General features: G+C 45.7%; 1 protein-coding gene across 1 annotated transcript in view; it reads right to left on the bottom strand.

The window, feature by feature from the left end:
• ZER1 (zyg-11 related cell cycle regulator) overlaps positions 1–23,107 on the bottom strand; it is a 110,453-nt gene that overhangs the window by 42,802 nt on the left and 44,544 nt on the right. The window contains exons 4-7 of the mRNA XM_082263928.1: positions 13,083–13,522; positions 9,907–10,083; positions 418–532; positions 191–337 (exon numbers count right to left, since the gene is read on the bottom strand). Coding sequence (XP_082120054.1) covers positions 191–337; positions 418–532; positions 9,907–10,083; positions 13,083–13,522 — 879 coding nt within the window. The remainder of the gene's footprint in view (positions 1–190; positions 338–417; positions 533–9,906; positions 10,084–13,082; positions 13,523–23,107) is intronic.

The following is a 23,107-nucleotide window of genomic DNA, read 5'->3' on the forward strand; positions in this document are numbered from 1 at the left end:
GCACATTTCAGAGATTGCTTCCCACTTTCTGTCCCACAATCACCTCCCACTTACTGTCCCACAATCACCTCTCATCAGGACAGGGAGTAAAAGAAGATATCCCCAAAAGAGACGCACACAACAATTTTCAGTCGTTTACTTAACCCTACAACACTAAAAAAACAAAGTAGTAAGTATAAGCTGTGGTTACCTGCAGGGCTCTCAGCGGCTGGTTGCATCTTTCAATACGAGCAATATCGAACAGCAGATTTATGGCACGAGAGGTGATCTCAGGGCGATGCTCAGTGTATGCTTCTATGGCATTGAGAACTTGCTCCTCGTTTTTATCTCCACTCACCTATATGAAAAGGAAACTCATTACAGTATAAACTCCTTGCTGTTCAGGATGGTAAACTACCTGCAGAGCTGGGGCCTCACCTTGTAAGCTGGGATGTGAGTCAAGCGGCAGAGAGAAGTTTCAAAGAGGCCCAAGAACTGAAAAGGCTTCTTCAAACAGCGGAATGGAGTGATACTACTCTTGCTGGGGTCAGTGCTGTGTAGAAATAGAACAATTAAAAAGAATTCCTTCATATTTAGTAGGCTGAATTAAAGGGTCTGTGCATGTGAAACTGATAACTCAGCATTTAACCACTTAAGCCCCGGAGGATTTGGCTGCTAAAGGACCAGGGGTTTTTTTGCGATTTTTTACTGCGTGACTTTAACGGACAATTGCGCGGTCGTGCGACACTGTACCTAAACGAATTTGATGTCCTTTTTTTCCCACAAACAGAGCTTTCTTTTGGTGGTATTTGATCACCTGTGCGATTTTTTGATCACGCGCTATAAACAAAAAAAGCGTAAATTTTGCAAAAATAACAATATTTTTCACATTTTTTTATATGAAATTCCCCAAAAAAAATGTAAAAATCAAAATTTTTTAACATTTTTCGGCCAATTTGTTTTATGCTACCTATGTTTGGTAAAAAAAAAAACGCAAAAAGCGTATTTTGATTGGTTTGCGCAAAAGTTATCGCGTTTACTAACAAAGGGAAAGATTTTTGTCATTTTTGGTGTTTTTTTTTTTTAACGCGTAATGGCGGCGATCTGCAATTTTTTTTTTAGGTACTGCGACATTGCGGCGGACAGATCGGACCCTTGACTGACATTTTTGACACTTTCGGGGGTACCAGTGACATTACTGCAGTAATCAGTGCTATACATATGCACTGTTACTGCAAAAATGACACTGGCAGGGAAGGGGTTAACTTTATTGGACAGGGAGGGGTTAAGTGTGTCCTAGGGGCGTGATTCTAACTGTGCAGGGACATTGCTATTGGTGTAAAAGCAAAGATCAACAGTTCTACATAGTAGAACGGTCAGATCTTCACTTTTACACAGGGAGAACTGACAGGCAGCTTGTTTACACAAGCTGCTCTGTCTTTCTCCCTTCACAGGAGCGATCGCAGTGTGACTGGCGGACATCGAGTCCGCCGGTCACACGCACTGACTTGTCTGTGAACGAGCCGCGGCGGGCGCGCGCCCGCCCGCAATAGGCTCGCAAGTCAGTGACAGGCGAGTGACGTATCGATACGTCACTCTGCCTGGCCGAGGCTGACCGCCGCAGTATATAGTCGTGCGGCGGTCGGCAACCGGTTAAATAGAGACTAAAACACCTCATAACATTTATTTTCACAGCAGCCAAAATAGCAATAACCCGTTCTTGGCAATCTCCGGTGGCGCCGATTGAGCTGCTTAAGGCTAAGCTGACCTGGATCATGACCAATGAGAGGATGGTAGCCGTCCTTCAAGACAAAATGCACCTCTTTGAGAAAACATGGGACCCCTGGGTGAGATACTTAGCAGACTCCCCATGATCAGGGGGGAAACCCCCATATAACACGATCGAGTGGCTTGCTTGCGCTACCTGACCCTCTACCTCGTGGATCTGGACGCCAATTCTCTGCTGCTCTTTTTTCTTCTTTTTCTACTCCTATCTCCTTTTTTTTATTTTTCTCATTTCTCTCTTCTTTCTACCTTTTCATTCTCTTTACCACAAAGTCATTTATGAAGACGTGGTCATCATGGGACCATTGTTGGTCCTCTGCCGCCGCCTGTTGTGGTCATTATCTATAGCTGACATACCAGTGGCTCCTTTGCAACATTACCGGATGTGCAGGCCTCCAAAACTAGTCATGGTACTATATGCTGGGGGCTGGGCGGCCGCTCTCCCCCTCGGAGCGCAGCATGATCCCCTGGGGGCGCCAGAGGGGGTGTGGCGGGGCTCTGGCCGACTGGCACTGATTTTGTTTACAAGGAGAGCCAGCACTGTATTTTCAGATGTGTATGCCACAGTTTTTTTGTTACCTTGTAGGCCATGTCAACTGTTTTGCGCTGTTCCATGTTTTCTTGTTCCATGGTTATTAACTGTAAGTATCTTTGTGACTGTTTCTTACAACAAATTTAATAAACATATTGAAATCTAAATAGAGGCTGAACAGTTAAAACATTCCTTCAGTGACAGGAGGTCCTCTAAACTATTGTCCACATGGTTTTTAAAGACTGGAATATCCTCAACTGGAACCAATAAATATTTGTTGAGGCAGGAAATAAGACAGATCCATCAACAGAACTTTCCTCTTCTTGTGGTAGACCTCCTCAGTAACTAGATCCATCACCAGAACTCTCCAATTCTTGTGGTAGACCTCCTCAGTAACTAGATCCATCAACAGAACTTTCCTCTTCTTGTGGTAGACCTCCTCAGTAACTAGATTTATCAACAGAACTTTCCTCTTCTTGTGGTAGACCTCCGCAGTAACTAGATCCATCACCAGAACTCTCCAATTCTTGTGGTAGACCTCCTCAGTAACTAGATCCATCACCAGAACTCTCCAATTCTTGTGGTAGACCTCCTCAGTAACTAGATCCATCACCAGAACTCTCCAGTTCTTGTGGTAGACCTCCTCAGTAACTAGATCCATCACCAGAACTCTCCAATTCTTGTGGTAAACCTCCTTAGTAACTAGATCCATCACCAGAACTCTCCAGTTCTTGTGGTAGACTTCCTCAGTAACTAGATCCATCACCAGAACTTTCAACTTCTTGTGGTAGACCTCCTCAGTAACTAGATCCATCACCAGAACTTTCCACTTCTTGTGGTAGACCTCCTCAGTAACTAGATCCATCACCAGAACTTTCAACTTCTTGTGGTAGACCTCCTCTCTAACTAGATCCATCACCAGAACTCTCCAATTCTTGTGGTAGACCTCCTCAGTATCTAGATCCATCACCAGAACTCCAATTCTTATGGTAGACCTCCTCAGTATCTAGATCCATCACCAGAACTCCAATTCTTGTGGTAGACCTCCTCAGAATCTAGATCCATCACCAGAACTCCAATTCTTGTGGTAGACCTCCTCAGTAACTAGATCCATCACCAGAACTCCAATTCTTGTGGTAGACCTCCTCAGTAACTAGATCCATCACCAGAACTCCAATTCTTGTGGTAGACCTCCTCAGTAACTAGATCCATCACCAGAACTCTCCAATTCTTGTGGTAGACCTCCTCAGTATCTAGATCCATCACCAGAACTCCAATTCTTGTGGTAGACCTCCTCAACAAGCACTGCTGAGGAAACCTCTTGGTAGGAGAATACAATTTGTCAGGCTGCAACCAGTTCTCATACAGAACATCCTGTACTAGTGGGTGGACCAGAAAATTACTCATAGACCTTTTAGATTTGAATAGAGACCCAATCCTGGTGACTTTAGGCCCTGAAATTGGTAGTTCCGATTTCAAACAAGTGCATACTGCATCTACCAAAACCATAACGGTTTCCTTCAGCTTGGGAGAAATCATAGGTGACTGAATTTTCTCCCTAGAGGAGTCCTCACACTCCAAAGATTTTTTTTCTTCCATATTCCTCCTCCTCGGGGAGAAATGCTTTAATAGATGACCCGGTGTGGTTCGAAGCTGCCCTGGACCTGTAGAGCACCATGCAGCTAACTAAACCTCACTGTACTAATATGCCAAGGAGTGCCCCATGTCCTCATGTAATGGGGTACAGTCCCTGAGGCTACTGCCAAGGGACGGAGTAACCGCAGTGGCAGCTGGGTTGAGAAAGGGATTTCTTAGTGTCAAGATCAGCAAGAAATATTCTTAGTGTTTCAGGTAGAGTTAGAAATCATAAACCCAATAAAAGTAGGTTGTTCTTCACCTAAAGACATTGGTAAAAAACTGAGGATTGCTGGGAGTGGGACAAGTTATACAAGCTGTCCCACAATTCTGTTTGCCAGTGTCCAATCATGTGATGGTGGTTGCATATAACCCTGGATATGTGATTAAAGGAGTCTGTGTCCTGTACTGTATGATTTGGAAATTTAAACAATCTCTGTGGAATTTTCTTTAGATTTTCTAAAATTAGGAAAAAGGATAAGCCAACCTAAACAATCCATTCAATTTGTGGGCAGTCAGAAAGGTCCAGTGCTTGGTAGATCTAAAGGGGGATTGCATAGTTGGATTTGTATGGTCAGCTTATTGCTGAACATGCACCTCCCCCAATGTATTAACATAAAATGTTCTCTGTAATTTGGACTTCACTTTATTCAAGTGGTTGTAAGGCCCTTTTCACACTTGTGCGACTTGTCCTGCGTTTTGGGACTGCAAAGTCGCATGACAAGTCGTACTCCATGATTTCCAATGAGTACCGTTCATATCTGTAAGACTTCAAATAGCAACAAAAAAACTGTGGCAAAATCGCGCGACCTTTATGTCACACTAGTGTGAACGGGGCCTAAAGCCTTTCATATACCCAGTAAAGTGACTGGCCTCAGGTGATACACAGAGATTAACCACTTGCTGACCGCCGCCCGACTATATACGGCGGCAGTCAGCCCCTCCCAGGCAAAGTGACGTACCGATGCATCACTAGCCTGGGAGCCAATAGGGGGCGAGCGCGTGCGAGGCGCGCTCCCACCCCCGCTCGTTCCCTAAGCAGTCCGCGCATGTGACCGGCGGACCGATGTCCGCCGGTCACTCGCGATCGTCGGGTGGAGAGGGAGAAAGGCAGGCGGCTAGTGTAAACAAAGCCGCCTGTCATTCTCCCCTGTGTAAAAGCACAGATCATACGGTCCTGCTATGTAGGACCGTTGATCTCTGCTGTTACACACACAGCCACATCCAATCACAGTTAGAAGCACGCCCCTAGGGACACACTTAACCCCTCCCTCTCCAATAAAGTTAACCCCTTCCCTCCCAGTGTCATTTTTACAGTAACAGTGCATATGTATAGCACTGATTACTGTAGTAATGTCACTGGTACCCCCAAAAGTGTCAAAAATGTCAGTAAAGGGTCCGATCTGTCCACCGCAATGTCGCAGTCTCGCAAAAAAAATAAAAAAAAATAAAAATCGCAGATCGCCGCCATTACTCGTTTAAAAAAAAAACAATAAAAATGACAAAAATCTTTCCCTTAGTTAGTAAATGGAATAACTTTTGTGCAAACCAATCAAAATACGCTTTTTGCGATTTTTGTTTTACCAAACATAGGTAGCAGAAAACAAACTGGCCTAAAATGTTAAAAAATTTAGATTTTTAAATTTTTTTTTGGGGGGGGGGGGGGGATTTCATATAAAAAAATGTGAAAAATATTGTTATTTTTGCAAAATTGTCGCTCTTTTTTTGTTTATAGCGCATGATCAAAAAAAAAAAAAAAACGCACAGGTGATCAAATACCACCAAAAGAAAGCTCTGTTTGTGGGAAAAAAAGGACGTCAAATTCATTTGGGTACAACGTCGCACAACCGCGCAATTGTCCGTTAAAATCACGCAGTGCCGAATCGCAAAATAGGCCCTGGTCAGGAAGGGGGTAAAATTTTCCGGGGCTTAAGTGGTTAAACCTGCAGCCCCCTCTTTTCTACATCTGTACAAAGTGCTACATTTTAAAGGTTGTCTGAGAGTTCAGAAAACAGGGGGCGGAGAGCTGAAGTTACACTCTGCAGAGTTCAGAGAGCTGATTGGAAGAAGGGACACCCCCCCCCCCCCCCCCCTTCACACAGGAACAGGGCTGTGGCTGTCAATCTGCTGGAGCTCGCTCCCTTGTCACCTTATTTCTCTTGGTGTCAGGAAAACTTGTCAGAAGTGATTTTAAGCTGATAGCAGAGGAATGAAGCAGCAGACAAAAGTGACACTTAGTGCTCTTGAGACAAGTACACACTATAGAGCAGGGGTTCTTCAAACTATGGCCCTCCAGTTGTTCAGGAACTACAATTCCCATCATGCCTAGTCATGTCTGTGAATGTCAGAGTTTTACAATGAATCATGGGATGTGTAGTTCTGCAACAGCTGGAGGGCCGTAGTTTGAGGATCCCTGCTATAGAGGGATATATACTTTGTTCATATTTCATGTCTGAGGTCTACAACCATTTTAAAATAAATACGTGCTTGCTGCCCTTCTCACTTTCCTTCTGCAGGGCCATCTTTATTACTTCATTATCAGGAGCCAGCTATCTCTACCTGGTTCCAGTAGCTGGCCCCTGATAAAGTGATGCCATTCAACCAGTCATCTATACAGAAGTGCAAATCCGCAATATATGGACGGTGCTGGGAGCACAATCTTTGTGATAGTTACTACCCAGATGTTTGCAGGAAAATCACTGGTGCCTAGGTTAAAGAACATTCAAAGGAAGCTGTATATTTCCAGGTATTTGCACATTACTTATTATAATTTATTCAGTCATTTTCCAGAGGCAGGGGGTGGAATATATAAGTGAAGCTAAGTATAATTTTAGGCGAAAGGTCCTCCTTAATGTTCTCCCTGGGATGGGATATCAAGGTTGCATTTCCAGCTCTGCACAATTCACCTGGCCAATACGAGGAGGTCTCTGTGCTAGATTTAAGCTTTTACTGTATATATATATATATATATATATATATATATATATATACATACATACCACAGAATGAAAAGGAATGAGTGGCAACAACAAAATCAGGCAATTTGGCAAGTAGATATCACTATCGAGTACCCAAGCAGAATTGACATATAAATGAAATATCAGTTCTAGTCAGTGTAACATTATACAGTGCACCTGGAAAGTATTCACAGCACTTCACTTTTTCCCCACATTTTGTTATGTTACAGCTTTATTTCAAAATTGACTAAATTCATTATTTTCCTCAAAATTCTCCCCATAATGACAACGTCATTTGAAATCTTTGCAAATTTATTAAAAAGAAAAAAAAATCTCATGTACATAAGTATTCACAGCCTTTGCTCAATACTTTGTTGAAGCACCTTTGGTACCAATTATAGCCTCAAGTCTTTTTGAGTATGATGCTACAAGCAGTGCTGTATCTTGGCCTAGGCCAACAAGGCCCAGGCCTAGGGCAGCACTTTGCAGGGGGGCAGCAAAAAAGCTGCACCCCACATGGAAAGAAAACAGCCTCCTCCTGGCTCTCGCATGAAAAGGGTCCCCACTGGCTTGCGCTACACTTTTAGTATAGTGCCAGTCCTATGGGGAAAATCGGTCTGGCACCCCCATAAAGCGGTCACACTGCTACCTGCCAGTACTGATGGGCACTAATAGGCTTCACTGATGGCCACTGATGAGGCTGCACTGATGGGCACTGATAAGCTGCACTGATATGATGCACTGATAGGCTGCACTGGTGGCCACTGATCAGGCTGCACTTGTGGCCACTGATGAGGCTGCACTGATATGCTGCACTGATGAGTCTGAACTTATGGGAACTGATGAGGCTGGACTGATGGTCACTGATAGACTGGTTGTGGTCTGTGGTTTACAGATGTCAGGGCGGGTCATAAACAGGAAGGGGTGTGGCATTTACAGGAAGAGGTGGGCCATATTTAAATTAGGGGCTGCACAAGTTTAGTCAGGCCTAGGGCAGCACCAAACCTAAATACACCACTGGCTACAAGCATGGCACATCTATTTTTGGGCAGTTTCTCTCATTCTCCTTTGCAGGACCTCTAAAGCTCCATCAGGTTGGATGGGGAGCGTCGGTGCACAGCCATTTTCAGATCTCTCCAGAGATGTTCAATCGGGTTCAAGTTCTGGGGTCTGGCTGGGCCACTCAAGTTCCATCACGTTGGATGGGGAGCGACGGTTCGCAGCCATTTTCAGATCTCTCAAGAAATTTTCAGTCAGGTTCAAGTTCTGGGCTCTGGCTGGGCCACTCAAGGACATTTACAGAGATGTCCTATAGCCACTGCTTTGTTTTCTTGGCTGTGTGCTTAGGGTCGTTGTCCTGTTGGAAGATGAACCTTTGCCCCAGTCTGAGGTCCAAAGTGCTCTGGAACAGATTTATCAAGGATGTCTCTGTACATTGCTGCATTCACCTTTCCCTTGATCCTGACTAGTCTACCAGTTCCTGCCGCTGAAAAACATCCCCACAGCATGATGCCGCCACCACCATGCTTCACTGTAGGGACAGTATTGGCCCTGGTTTCCTCCAGACCAGACGCTTGCTATTCAGGCCAAAGAGTTCAATCTTTGTTTCATCAGACCAGGGAATTTTGTTTCTCATGGTCTGAGAGTCCTTCAGGAGCCTTTTGGCAAACTCCAGGCAGGCTGTCATGTGCCTTTGTACTGAGGAGTGGGTTCCCTCTGACCACTCTACCATACAGGCCTGATTGGTGGAGTGCTGCAGAGATGGTTGTTCTTCTGGAATGTTCTCCTCTCTCCACAGAGAAATGCTGGAGCTCTGTCAGAGTGACCATCGGGTTCTTGGTCACCTCCCTGACTAAGGCCCTTCTCCCCCGATCGCTCAGCTTGGCTAGGTGGCCTGCTTAGGAAGAGTCTCAAACTTCTTCCATTTACGGATGATGGAAGCCACTGTGCTCATTGGGACCTTCAATGCTGCAGAAACTTTTCTGTACCCTTCCCCAGATCTGTTCCTCGATACAATCCTGTCTCGGAGGTCTACAGACGATTCCTTGGACATCATAGCTTGGTTTGTGCACTGACATGCACTGTTAACTGTGGGACCTTATATCATGTCCAATCAAATGAATTTACAACAGGTGGACTCCAATCAAGTGGTAGAAACATCTCAAGGATGATCAGTGGAAACAGGATGCACCTGAGCTCAACTTTGAGTGTCATGGCAAAGGCTGTGAATACTTCTGTACACGTGATTTTTTTATTTTTAATAAATTTGCAAAGGGAGCCTGGAAAGTCTTGCACCATCGATCAGCAGATCGCTGGTGCCATACAGGTCTCCTGCAGACTGTCAGTGTGAGCAGTCTGTCCATACATCGTACATTCAGGAAGTTTCACACTGACCGGAAGAATCAATGAACTACCAGAGCGTTCAACAGCCCTGTGGTAGTTCACAGAGAACTACAAGCCGACAGTCACAAAGGCTGTGGGAACTTGCAGTTTACCCATTCATATGATACTATAAAGCACGGATATGCAAAATGTGGCCCTCCAGCTGTTGCAAAACTACAAGTCCCATCATGCCTCTGCCCCTGGGTGTCATGCTTGTGGCTGTCAGAGTCTTGCTATGCCTCATGGGATATGTAGTTCTGCAACAGCTGGAGGGCCACAGTTTGCATATCCGTGCTATAAAGGGATGATGCAGCCGGTTTCCTGCACTGTCGCGTTTTGTTTATATGGTGACAGCCGGGGGGGGGGGGGGATCAAAAGGGAACACCGGGAGCGGTGCATTTGTAACAGGTTACTCCCTAAATATGGGTGTAAAATATTACAAAAGGTGAACTTATCCTTTAACCTTGTTTAAACTGCTATATCTCCATTCACCCAATGTATAAAAAGTGCTCTGCTAAAACTTTGCTTAACTACACGATGGAGCAAAAGCTCTTGGGATCTTTCCATTTCACTACAAATCTACTTTTATTAGCAGGAATATTTCCAAGACAGTCCTATTCTCTATGCTGCACATACCTTGCAGGGCCCAACTCATCATCCATCTTGGAAACAGCACAGTTCTCCAACATCATGTGACCAGAGATGTCCAAGGATACAAGCTCTTCAAGATTCTGCACAAATAGGCTTAGCACCTTGCGAGTGAGTTTGAACTTGTAATAGCTGGATAGTCGATCACGGGAAATATCCAGGTGCCTGAAATAAAAATAATCATATACAGAAATTAAGGATTTGCTTTGTTAACATCAATTAAAGAAACACAAATGTGACCTCAACTATAAAGGTGATTCTGGGTAGGGTGTTATATGGGTATCAACAGCGCCACTGTGAAGACTCACATTTGTAAATTTTAACTTCTAATCTCTTTCCGTAGCTAAACAATACATGGCTACACCAAGAGAAGTACAGTGGAGATAAGAGATTCTGGGGAATCCCTTGCAATATAATGGCTGACACTACAACTGGGCTGTGGCTAATGCCAAGCTGGCAATGGAGTTTTCAACTCTTAAGTCCAAGCACTGTCACTGTCTGACTTAGGCAGGCCATAGATTATGTGATTTTCTTTCCTGTAACAACAGGTTGCAGGAAATAAAATCGATCGATTCCCCCATCAGCACAGTCAGTGTTGGGGGAATCCCTCCCATAGAGCTATTGTGGGGACGTGGGGAGCTGTACCTGCTGGGAGAACCCAATTCATTTTGCTAGCGGCTATGGCCACTGGCAATAATCGCATGCTGGTTGTACCCAAGTCGATTGATGGATGGACTCTCGGACAGTTCAGCAGGGACCTGAACCATCTATGGGCAACCTAATAGACAGGCATGCTTTGTAGGAAGAGGAATAGGCAGAAGAAAACATAAATTCAGGCACCACAGGTTTATCAGGTAGTGGGAAAAATACAGGTAGCTGGCTTTAACAATAGTGTAGTGGTAGAAAAACCATGCAAAATGTGAGAGTACCTAAATTAGAGGTAAAGTTTAGTAAAAAAAAAAAAAAAATTCCATGGTAGGGGGGCATCATCTCACGGGATCAATGTGATCGGTCATCAGAGCAAGGGATTTGACCAGGGGGGGCTAAACTACCATGGTGTCTCCGTATACACCCATGTGTTGTAATCCCCGGCTGTCTCCGTTTTTCTCCTAGCCTGACCCAATCACTTGGACAAGATATGAGATAAAGACAGTGGGCTCAGTGGTTAGAAATGGGTTACTGTTGACGTTTGAGGAGCTTAAAACGCAAATACCAGCTCCCTAACCCGCACCGATTTTGCTTCCTCCAGTTTTGGCATGCCTTTTCTGCCAAATTTGGGTCTTCCCATCCAGAATTTTTAATACTTCACCTTACATCTATTTGACTTGTACCTGTAGGTCGTTATAGTCCCACCCTGTGGGGAGCGTTTCTTCCTTAATCTAGATGTGTGGGAAAGTGATCTGGAATCCTTGCTCAGAGACAAAGACCTCCCTAAAGCCCTGTCTGTTATTTATTAACAATAATTCTTCGATGCTACCAAAGTTCTAGCCTCCTGTCACGCTGCATGGTTATTGGACTTCCCGCAGCTTGATAGTGATGATTAGGATGATGTATGGAACTCTACCTTTACTAGGCTGGTGTCTGCATGGGATCCCTTGATACAGTTCAAATTTCTCCATAGACGATATTATACTCCAGCTAAACTTGCAAGAATTTTTCCAGCCCATTCCTCGAACCGTTCAAGGAGTGCTGCCCCTGGGGCAGTTTTCTGCACATTTTATGGCATTGCGCACCCGTCCAGCAGTTTTGGGAAGAGGTTATAGACTGTGTTAAGTCGGTCACAACAATTACCATAAAACCTTCCATAGCAGTCTGTCTGCTGGGCCTGGTAGACCCATTAGCACCCAAAAAAGTGACCTGTACGCAACTTCCACTGCTCCTGTATTATGCACGTAAAATAAAAATGTTGTCGTGGAAGAAACCAGTGGCCCCACCATCATGGCCTAGAAGGTGTTGATAAATAATACTTTACCACAATACGAAGCTACGTATCTTAATAGAGGGGTACCTGATAAATTTAAAAGGGTGTGGGGCGGTTGGATAGATGATAATTCTACAGCGTCAATTTAATTGTTCCATAGTTAAAGGTTTGTATTGTGAGCAAGATGCTGAATATATGTAAACCTTGATAGGCACCTGACTCAGTTACTGTTGGTATTTCTGGGGTGATGTGGTATTGCCCCTGTAAATCCTACTTTATTTCTTTTCATGTACCTTTTTACAAGAAAACTAACTATTATTGGTTTGGGAGCTGCGTTGTTCACCGGTGCTGATGAGTTATAGTGCTGAAAGGAGTTGTAAAGGTAGAAGGTTTTTTATCTTAATGCATTCTATGAGAGAGGGGGCAGGGCCGAACCGCAGCTCCATGTCTGAATGGACACATGGAGCTGCAGCTCGGCTCGGGAGCCCCCATAGCAAGCTGCTTGCTGTGGGGGCACTCAATAGCAGCAAGGGGCCAGGAGAGCCAAAGAGGGACCCGAGAAGAGGAGGATCCGGGTTGCCCTATGCAAAACTCTTACAAAGAGGAGGCAAGTAGAACATGTATGTTTAAAAAAGACACTTTACAATCACTTGAATGTTGAATCTGTTTCTATGTTTGTAACTTTATTGTGAAAATTTAAATAAAAAGAATTAGAAAGAAAAAAAAAAACACAACAGCACCAGGGACAGTACCAGCAATGACTAGCATGTTCTCTGTGCTGGAGGCTGCCATTTTAGGTTGCATTCTTCATCCCTTTACCATCAGATACCCCCGCAGCTGTAATCTTCTGTTGCTGCAGGAGTTAATATGAGTGGCTGCAGCTGTGACAGGCCCACAACAAAAGTACCAACTATGGCACTGTGATTTACCGATACTGGGGGCAAATAAAGTGATTCACAATCCGAATATAAATTTAAAAAATCTGCATAGGTAACAGAATTACACAAAAGGATTTGGACCATAGAGAACATCGGTCTGTCAGCCGCAGTAAATGCCAAATGGTCCAAATAGCGTTAGAATTGGTAAAAACCCCTGTCAGCTTTTCCTTTGTGCCCCCTAGGAGAGATTTCCCCTTACTTTCTGTTCCAGAGACCAAGAGAGGTCAATCTCTGCAGGGACACAGACAGAAATTAACAACCAACAAGGACTCAACTCAAAGGTTTAGGCTTTAGAAGAGGCTTACCGGAGTTTATGCAATTGGACAATGACTCGTATGTGCTCCTCAGAGAGGTCCATGTTGTACAAGACAAGAGAAACCATTGTGTCCTTCCATTGAGTCAGAAAGCTGATGTCATTCATCTGAATTCCAGACAGATTCAAAGCCTTTAAACCTAGCAGTGGACGCACCATCATTTCCACATCTACGCCTTTGGTGATACAACCGAGATTGAGAAAGCGGAGATGCTGGAATCCCTGAAAACTAAAGTCCCGGGACAGGATCTGACGACTGGGGTTCACCAGGCAGTCGGTATCGTTGTATCGGCCCAGGTTCTCCTCTTCGAAGAAGATGTTGCTGCAGCCAAAAAGGCTGAGGGACACCAGAGTGGATTTAAAGTGGGATAGGGTCTGCAGGCTCTTAGCTGTTAGCCTCTCACAGTTCGTAAGATACAGTTCAACAAGGTCCTAGGGAAGAGAACACCACCGTTACAATTAGACACATCATTCATTGCTATTATGTTATACATGTCTGAAATTACATTCAACTGAGTTATCAATAGTTTCATAGTTGGTAAGGTTGAATAAAAACTCCAGTCCATCTAGTTCAACCTGTGAGGGTGTGTGTATGTATAGCTCTATCACTTCCCATATCCCTTGTGACAGGAAGTCAGCTAAATCTGGGAATGTAGTCACAGGAAGGAGATACATTTCCACCTGATTTAGAAAGTCCATTAATTAATTTAGGGTGTTGGCTACAGAGCTAGCCAGCAGGAAGTTGAAAGGCCTTCACCTGTTCAGAATGAGGGAGTTAAGGCTCTATAATTTGTTCAGAGAAAGTCCTATTGTTTGCTGCCTCCAGAAGCTGTGTCCTGAAGCCATGTGGGCTGGGAGCAGGAGGACAGTCAGCGTGTGCCTCCCGACAGGATGTGTGGGCCTGGGAGAAGACCCCCCGGAGTGATGTGTGCCCGGGACGGTAACCAAGGGTGAATACGTCTCAAAGGTGAGAAGACGAACTGTTGATGTGAAAGAAACAAAGGACTGTGTTGCCCTGTGAAGCTATTATAAAAGGACTATTGAGTGTCCGCTGTAGGACAAGGAAGTCTGCCCGACGGTAGGTTGGAGACAGACACTTAGGCAGGTTCCAGTTGTGAGAAGGTAGCCGCCCACAGAGGCAAGGATTTATTTTCTGTTTTATTTTATTTTGGATGTTTTGCTGCATACAGCCTGGTGAAGAAAACACCATTTAATAAACCACACTGTTTGTTTGCAAGCACTTGTCGGCTACCTCTCTGGGAAAACGCACCCCCCAAGGGGTCATCCACACCCGCCACCGAGCTAATCCCTCACATATGGTGGAGGTATGCAGTGGGCATAAGCAGAGATCCCTGCAAGGAAGTGCAAATGTTTGATGAACTTTATCTGGTGCATGAGATTGCACAATCTATGTGTGCAGGAGAGAAGATCCTGACAGAAAAAAAAAAAAAAGTGTTTTAAAGAGACAGCGGTCTCAAAATTATTTGATGAACTTTGTTGTGTCTGGTGCAAGTGACTGCACAAACTGTGTGTGCAGGAAAAGAGATCTTGCAAGAGAGAGAGAAAAACTACATGTGTTAAAGAGACAGTGGTCTGAAAAATTTTTGCTGGACTGTGAAAAATTTGTTTGTGGAGTTTTTGAAGATGGGGCGTTCAAAACGCCTGAAGAATGCAAAGATAGATGAAATGAGAGACCGGATTCTATGGATGGAGGGGATGTTGCCGTCTGAACCAGCCCCATCCATGCCTAAAGAGAGTCTACTAAAGAGGAAGGTTGTTGTCCCTAGCAACACTGATGAAACTGCTATGGAGACGCAGTGTGCTCAGATGAAAAGTAAACTCAAAATGGAGGAGATGTTGAAACATCTGATTATATCAAATGCAGCTCAACAGCAAGCAAATGCAGCTCAACAGCAGGCAAATGCGGATTTTCAGCAGAGCTTTGCAGCTCAACAAAAGGCTCATCAAGAGAGCATGGCAGGCTGGAAACAGAGACGCCAGCAGCCAATGGAGGCCATCGGTTTGGAGGAAACCGAGTATGTGTGCAGGGCTGAGTTGGATGCCTTGCAACGGAAAATGGAAGAAAAGGAACAAGCCTTGGAATTGCTTAAGATGGAGCATAGAAACTTGCAGGAAACGAATGAACTACTCAAGTCTCATGTGTTACAGTGGGAAGAATCCACTGCTCTTCTTTTGGTCGAGTTGCAAAAACGTCAAGACACTATAAAGGAGAAAGATACCATCCTCATGGAAAAGGAAATTGAAATTCAGACTTTGCAGAAGCAAAGCATGTGTGAAATGTTGGAGTTGCGTAATCAGCTGGAAAAAAGTCTTCAGTGTTTGGAAGCTACAAAAATAGACCTGCAGGAGTCGCAGGAACAGAATGTCGCTCTGAAAACGACATTGTCTCTCAGCGACAACGAGAAAAGTGAAAGAGAGGCTAAATTACTGAGTACTGTGTATGAGCTCACCACTTGGAGCAATGTGGTAGATGAATTACGTGCAGACTGTGAAAGTTGGAAAGGTGAAGCCCAACGTTTCCAGCAGCAGTTAAAGGAGAAAGAAGCCTGTGTGGCAGAATTACAGTCTCATTCCCAGAAACTAGCCAATGAGGTGAAGGCTCTTATGCAGGGAAAAGGAGATTGTGAACATAAGAGGGAAAAAGTAGAGGCACAGCTTCTGGAATCGCAAGTCAAGGTGTCAGAAGGTGACCGATTGTGTGCTAAGCTGTCAGAGAAGGCAAACCGATTGCAGGTTGAGTTGGACAGTGTCACAAATCGGCTTTCTCAAGCAGACAGCAAATCTAGAGAAATTGCGGAAGCTTTTTCTATCTTGGAATCGCAGCTGCAAGACACGCAGGAACTCTTACAGGAAGAGAGGTGTCAAAGGCTGAGTTTTAGCACAAAGCTCAAACAAATGGAAGATGAGAAAAATGGCTTCCTGGAACAATTAAAAGAGGAGGCGGAAGCAAAGAAAAACCTATCAGAGCAAGTCGCAACATTGCAAGCTCAGATAGCGGATATGAAAAAACGCATGGAAGAAAGCGTTGGTTCATTACAGTGTGTTGAAGAGGTGAAAAAGAAGTTTGATCAGATGCTTGGTGAAGAGAAGACTGTGTCTGCAAAATATGCAGAAGAACGCGCCCGTGCAGAAACGGAGGTGCGTGATAACGAGAGCAAAGCCCTGTTCTTGGCTCGCTCTTTGGAGGAAGCTCTAGAGTGTAAGGCTGAACTAGAAAGTGTTAACAAACAGCTGCGTACAGAAATGGAAGATTTGGTCAGCTCCAAGGATGATGTTGTGAAAAGCGTTCAGGAGCTAGAAAAGTCTAAGCGAGCCTTAGAACAGCAAGTAGAGGAGATGAAGATTCCGTTGCAGGAACTGGAAGAGGAATTCCAGGCAACAGAGGATCTGTCCCAAAGAGGGGATAGTGTGCCTGATGCAGTTTTTAAAAGGATCAGTGTTTTGGGGTCTGTCCTGAGTGAGCCTCAGAAATGTGACGACATGTGGCTTGAATCACCCCTTTGGAATAAACCGTTCCTTCAAAAACTTCAAGCATTGGAAAATGTATCATTAGAACTTCAGCAAACAAAGGAGCTGAGTAAGAAATGTGGTGATTTCTCAGTTCAGGCTGAAAACCTAGTGGAGAAAACTAAGGCTGTTGGTGAAAACGTGAAGCAAATGAATAAGTGCCTTTCAGGGAGTGTTTCCAAAATGGAACTGGTGAAAGACGGGTGGCAGAAGTTTGATCGTGATCTTGAGATGCATTCCATGTGGAATTCAGATAGAGAAAAAGAACTAGGTGACCTTGAGCGGTCAAATAGTTCAGCAGAAAGTGCATTGAAGAAACCTGTAAAAGAATGTGTTGCAGTTCCATGCTTCTTCACTGACGCAGAGAGGAGGTCTATAATGGATACCACCCAGATCGCTGGGTTCAACTGTGTTGTTGCCTTTGACCCCTATGTTGGTGGAAGGAAAGTTGATGATGTTCTGGTTGGCTTCTTCTGTGAAGAGTTTGGCAAGAAATATAAACTGAATATCAAATCAAATAGTAGGCCTTTACTGCGACTCGCTCAGGAGGGCGAAAAGTTTAAGAAGTTGATGAGTGCAAATGCTTCAGATCTGCCTATGAATATGAAATGTTTGGTGAATGATATTGATATCTCTGGGAAAAGGAACAGGGGTCACTTTGAAGAAATGTGTGACAGCCTGTTGTCTCAATTGGAAAATCCTCTGCACAGCATCTTAGAGCAAGCAAAGCTCAAGAAGGAAGATCATTCCCTTTTACAACAAAAAGTCAATGATTGTGTACAGCTGTATGGAGAGGCAACTCAAGTCACAGAGGGATGTCAAGAGTCCCTACTTGGAACAAAGCTTAGTGAAGCAAAGGTTCTCAAAGTTTTGTGGAAAACATTTATGGATTGCAGAGAGAGGCGTCTTAAGAATGTTGAAGACATTAAGACTAGCCCAATTGAGTTGCCTATGGATCACGGTCCTCCATGGTGGATTGGACAGACGGTTATGAGGGACAAGCTGTCTGACATTTATGAGAAAGCTGTCAATGAAGATGACAGAAACGAGAAGGAGCAAAATGATGCCAAAAATGCAGTTGAAGAATGTGTATATGAGATGAGAGACAAACGGTGTGGCATTTATGAGAAATCCGTCAATGAAGATGACAAAACAGTTTCATCCGGAAGCTTGAGGATAATAGGAGGCTTATCAGTGAGTCAGCAGTGCCTGACACATGCGTGCCTGGAAATATGTGTCCCAACCCTAGGGTTGAAACAAGAGGGGGGGGTATGTGACAGGAAGTCAGCTAAATCTGGGAATGTAGTCACAGGAAGGAGATACATTTCCACCTGATTTAGAAAGTCCATTAATTAATTTAGGGTGTTGGCTACAGAGCTAGCCAGCAGGAAGTTGAAAGGCCTTCACCTGTTCAGAATGAGGGAGTTAAGGCTCTATAATTTGTTCAGAGAAAGTCCTATTGTTTGCTGCCTCCAGAAGCTGTGTCCTGAAGCCATGTGGGCTGGGAGCAGGAGGACAGTCAGCGTGTGCCTCCCGACAGGATGTGTGGGCCTGGGAGAAGACCCCCCGGAGTGATGTGTGCCCGGGACGGTAACCAAGGGTGAATACGTCTCAAAGGTGAGAAGACGAACTGTTGATGTGAAAGAAACAAAGGACTGTGTTGCCCTGTGAAGCTATTATAAAAGGACTATTGAGTGTCCGCTGTAGGACAAGGAAGTCTGCCCGACGGTAGGTTGGAGACAGACACTTAGGCAGGTTCCAGTTGTGAGAAGGTAGCCGCCCACAGAGGCAAGGATTTATTTTCTGTTTTATTTTATTTTATTTTGGATGTTTTGCTGCATACAGCCTGGTGAAGAAAACACCATTTAATAAACCACACTGTTTGTTTGCAAGCACTTGTCGGCTACCTCTCTGGGAAAACGCACCCCCCAAGGGGTCATCCACACCCGCCACCGAGCTAATCCCTCACACCCTGTATTCTGTGTTCAGTAAGATGCCCATCTGAAAGTCTTTTTAAATTCTTGCAATATTGAAGCCTGATGATGGAAGGCCCAAGAAGCAATCAGCGCCCGAGTAGAATGCACCATGACAGGGAAAAGTGGAACTTAAGCTTTAATGGAATAGGCCTGAATCTACGTCGGATCCATCTGGAGATGGTAGCCGAAGAAGCGCCAGTCGTTTTTTTGGTGCGTCCGTAACCACAAAAAGCGAGTCTGGCCTGACTTGAAAGTAGCTGCCAGATACACCCGAATCGCACGAACCACATCCAAGGTATGCAAGGCAAATTCCTTCGGATGACCTGGCTTGGGACAAAAGAAAAGCAACACAATGTCCTCATTCAAATGGAAGTCAGAGACAACTTTGGGCAGGAATGATGGACAGGGACGAAGAACCACTTTATCCCTATGGACCACTAAATTAGGGACTGCGACAGGATAATGCTGCCAATTCCAATACCCTTTGTGCAGAGGTAATAGCCACCAAGAATGCCACCTTCTGGGATAACGTAGGCAAGGTAATCTCCCGAATATTATCAAATGGAGGTTTCTGGAGAACCTAAAGTACTAAATTTAAATTTCATAGCGGCAAAAGAGACTGTACAGGTGGAGCCACATGTCGAACCCCCTGAATGAAGGTACGGACTAAAGAGCACGTGGCTAGGGGGTCGCTGAAAGAAGATTGCCAGGGCAGACACCTGGCCCTTGATTGTACTCAAGGCCAACTTCTGATCAACGCCCTGTTGAAGACACGTTAAGATCCGAGCCACAGAAAAGGATTGAGGATGAGCGCCAATCGACTCGCACAAAGAAATGTACACTTTCCACATACAATGATATATCTTGCTGGAAAACGACTTCCTCGCCTTCACCATAGTAGAGATCACTGAGCCAGACAAACCTCTATCCCTCAGTACCTGACTTTCAATAGCGAAGTCATTAAAACCAGCAACTGTAAAGCAAGATGGTAGATCAGTCCTTGGGGCAACTGGTCTTCTCTGAGAGGAAGCCTCCAAGGGACGTTTACAGCCACCAGGATGATTGGAAGATCCTTGCTCTTGATTCCTCACAGGAACTGCGGAAGAAGCCTTAGCTGAGGAGGCTACTGGCCTTACTGTGGCCCTTGGACGCCTGTAGCGTCTATCAGAGGACCCCGTGACCTCGTCACGAACTTTGGTATCCTTCTGTGGAGCCAAACCTGCTAAAGGAGCTGCATGTAAGACAGAACTGTCTTGAAGGTGGATACCACCAAACTCAGAACCTGTATGCAAAATGGGAGAGAGAACTTCCTGTGTGACAGCAGCCGGTGAATCACAGCCTGTGGTCCCTGAGGTTTGTGCAGAGGAAGGACCACCCTGGGCAGAAAAAGAAACAGACCTAAGTAAATCAATTCCCTGGACAGGGATAGGGGGGACATTAGGCAGTTCAGACATCACCTGAACCTTTGCAGGAATTAAATCTGCACAAGGAGATTTAGGACCTAAAAAAACCTGAAAAGGACAAGCTTTGTCCCTCTTACCTGGTACCCCCAAAAGAAACATTTTACGGATCTCCTTGGACGCTCACCAAAGTCCTCGGGGCCGGAAACCAGAAAAGATGTCCCCCCATCCCAATAATGGGTGAGAGCAGCCCTTCATGCTGAAGGAGTCTTGTCTGCTGGTCCGGGGAAGCTAGCTCTAGGCTTAGCCAACCAAGGCTGCTTGGAACCTCCCGGGGAAGATTTAAAAGATCTATTTCCCTTATTTTCCTTCCCAGAAGCACAAAATAATTTCCTATGGGGTAAGAAGGAGGGCCCCCATCTGCGGCGAGGTTCCTTCCTTTTCCTTGACTGTGGCAGGAAGGTATTCTTCCCCCCCGTGATACCCTTAATGATGTCATCCAGGGTAGCCCCGAACAAGCGATTGCCTTGAAAGGACAGATCAGTGAGAGCTTTCTTAGTCTGCTGACCAATTCCAAAGCCACAGCATGTGCCTAATCACCACTGCTGAAACAGAAAGTTTGGACAGCACAGGAGCTGTATCCAAAGCTGCATCACAAATAAGCTGCAGCCCATGGACCAACTGGTCCGCTAAATCATCATAAGCAGCGGGGACCTGCTCACCCCTAAGGACCTGACGCAAAAGCATGGCGAATTCAGTTAGGGTCTGAGACACCAGGGCTGAGGCAAAGACTGGCCGCAATGCCAAACCAGCCATAGTAAACATGCTGCAGGCCACATATCCTGCTTTTTTGTCAGCCGGGTCCTTAAAGGACGGGGATTCCTCTGCTGGGATCATGATTGCTTTATTCATGCTGGAAACAGGAGGGTCCACCACTAGTGAACTAGCCCATTTTTTCAAAGTGCCTCCTCAAAAGGGTAACGTGCAGAAAAACATTGGGGACCACAAAGGGTAATTTTGGTTGTTCCCATTCCTTACAGGAAAACTTGTCAAAATAAGGCACATAAGGAAACACCTTTGGAGGACGTACCAAATGACACAGCCACATCCGTGGCTACAACAGCTGCATCCTACATTTTTAAAGTCTCATGCACTGCAGTGATAAGTGCGTCTACCAGCGCTTTTTCATTCGATACTGCAACCATGGAGGAATCATCCTCACTATCGGATAAATCAGGGGGTGTGATAATAAATCCCCCTTGACAGCATCAGGCTCAGAATCAGATGAGACAGACTGAGCAGGGGAAGGCAGGAGTCGCTTCCTCCTGGGCCTTTGTCCATACGCCATTTCCACCTGGGACACTAAGGGCTGAAGGACTGCCGTCAGTGCAACCATGGGAAGCTGGGGTTCCGAGGGACCTGCCATCCCCATGAGGGGGTCAGTGAGGGAGATGTGACCCCAAGGCTCAATAAGGAAAGGAAGACCTTGCATTACAAATTCGATGTTTTGGCACCACTGAATGGATCCCCTCAAGGTTCAGGGTACCTATCAGCAGAGAAAGAAATAACAGAGACCCCCAAAGACTCACCCTATCGACTTGAGGAGCTCCGAGAATTCAAATCCAGCATCATCCCTGTTCATATGTCCCGGGCACAGGAAGAAGAAACTAAGGAGGAAGAGGAGGAGCTTCGGCATCCCCACGAGGCTTCAGTTGTTTCCAGCATCTCCCAGACTAAGGGAAAATTACCCCCGTGACATCATCCGGCTACACAAACATGGCCTCCAACTGGAGACCAGCCAGACTAAGGGAAAATGGCCACCATCAGCTACAAATACTGAAGCATGCAGCCAGGATCTTTCCTGCACCCTCTGCAACGCTGCACCCTCTGCAAGGGGACCACCCCTGAAGGTAGGACACATGTTAAGGGGAGACTCTGCTGTGCACTCTGCACCAGTCACTGCATTGGGACCCCCCTGCACCATACCAACACTGCAACAGCAGGGCATGCACCTAGGGGTCTCCTACACTGGGACCCCTCCAGACTACCACGGCAGAATACACACTATCCCTGGACCCTTACAGAGAGGGGATAGCAGGGGAGACCCCAGGGGTCTCTGCTACATTCTCTGCCCTGGGACCCCAACCACACTCTAGGTCCAGACAGGGGGGAATGGGAGTGGGGGGAAACCCAGCTCAGTGAGGGATTTAAGGATGGGAGGTGGGAACCTGCAGGCAGGTCCGACCGTCCCTAGAGGTTACCCGCGTTCACCCCAAAAAAAAAAACACCAAAAGGGGAGAGGGTGACTGTACTTACGCTTCCATGGTGCGGGTAATGGCCCAGGCAGAACTCCTCACCACCGAAGTATAGAAGTAGGGAAGCTGTCGGCCCAGGGACCGCTGCGATTCAGACCCAAGCATTAAACTTTCGGGCCAGCCTTTGTTCATGAGGCTATGTCGCGGCTGGCCTAGCACGTAGCTGCGGTCTGCATGCACTCGCTGGCTGGGCTGGGGGGACCACTGGATGTAGATTATCCAGCCCTCGCCCAGGCCGGCAGTTGATTGTAGATCTCCCGAGAGAAAACAAAAGATGTGAGAGAGGAGAAAACTTCTAGGACCAGAGATCCCAGCCAGGAGCCTAGGTCCTTACTCCTGACTAGACAGAATAAATATGATTATCTAGAGCAGAGAGGGGGGTTATATACCAGCTGAGGATGGCCCATGGGCATAGCCAGGTGTTTTTTGTTCTGCCTAGTCCTACTCCTGGAGCAGGCAATATAACCCACCAGGTATGATTTATGGAGCGCTGTGTCAGTCGATGAACGAAAGAGAAATGTTGATTTCTACCTTATCTCAGAGAGTCTCCCGTCGCTCATGACTCCTTGGCTCTTTCCTCTCCCAGGCTGACAGCTATAGCGTGAGGGGCGAGAGCCGAGGATTCATGTGAGCGCAGGGAGGCAGTCTGATATAAGGTAGAAAAATCAGCATCGTTTTTATACAGCACAGGCACTGCGACACATAGTTATATAACACAGCCTTTTTCAACCAGGTCACAGGTTTTCATTGTGCACCATTACAATTTTCTAGCTGCTGGCGTCCTAATGACCAATGGCA

The sequence above is a fragment of the Pelophylax lessonae genome (assembly GCF_965119305.1).
Source record: "Pelophylax lessonae genome assembly, chromosome: 7".
NCBI classification, from domain to species: Eukaryota; Metazoa; Chordata; class Amphibia; order Anura; family Ranidae; genus Pelophylax; species Pelophylax lessonae.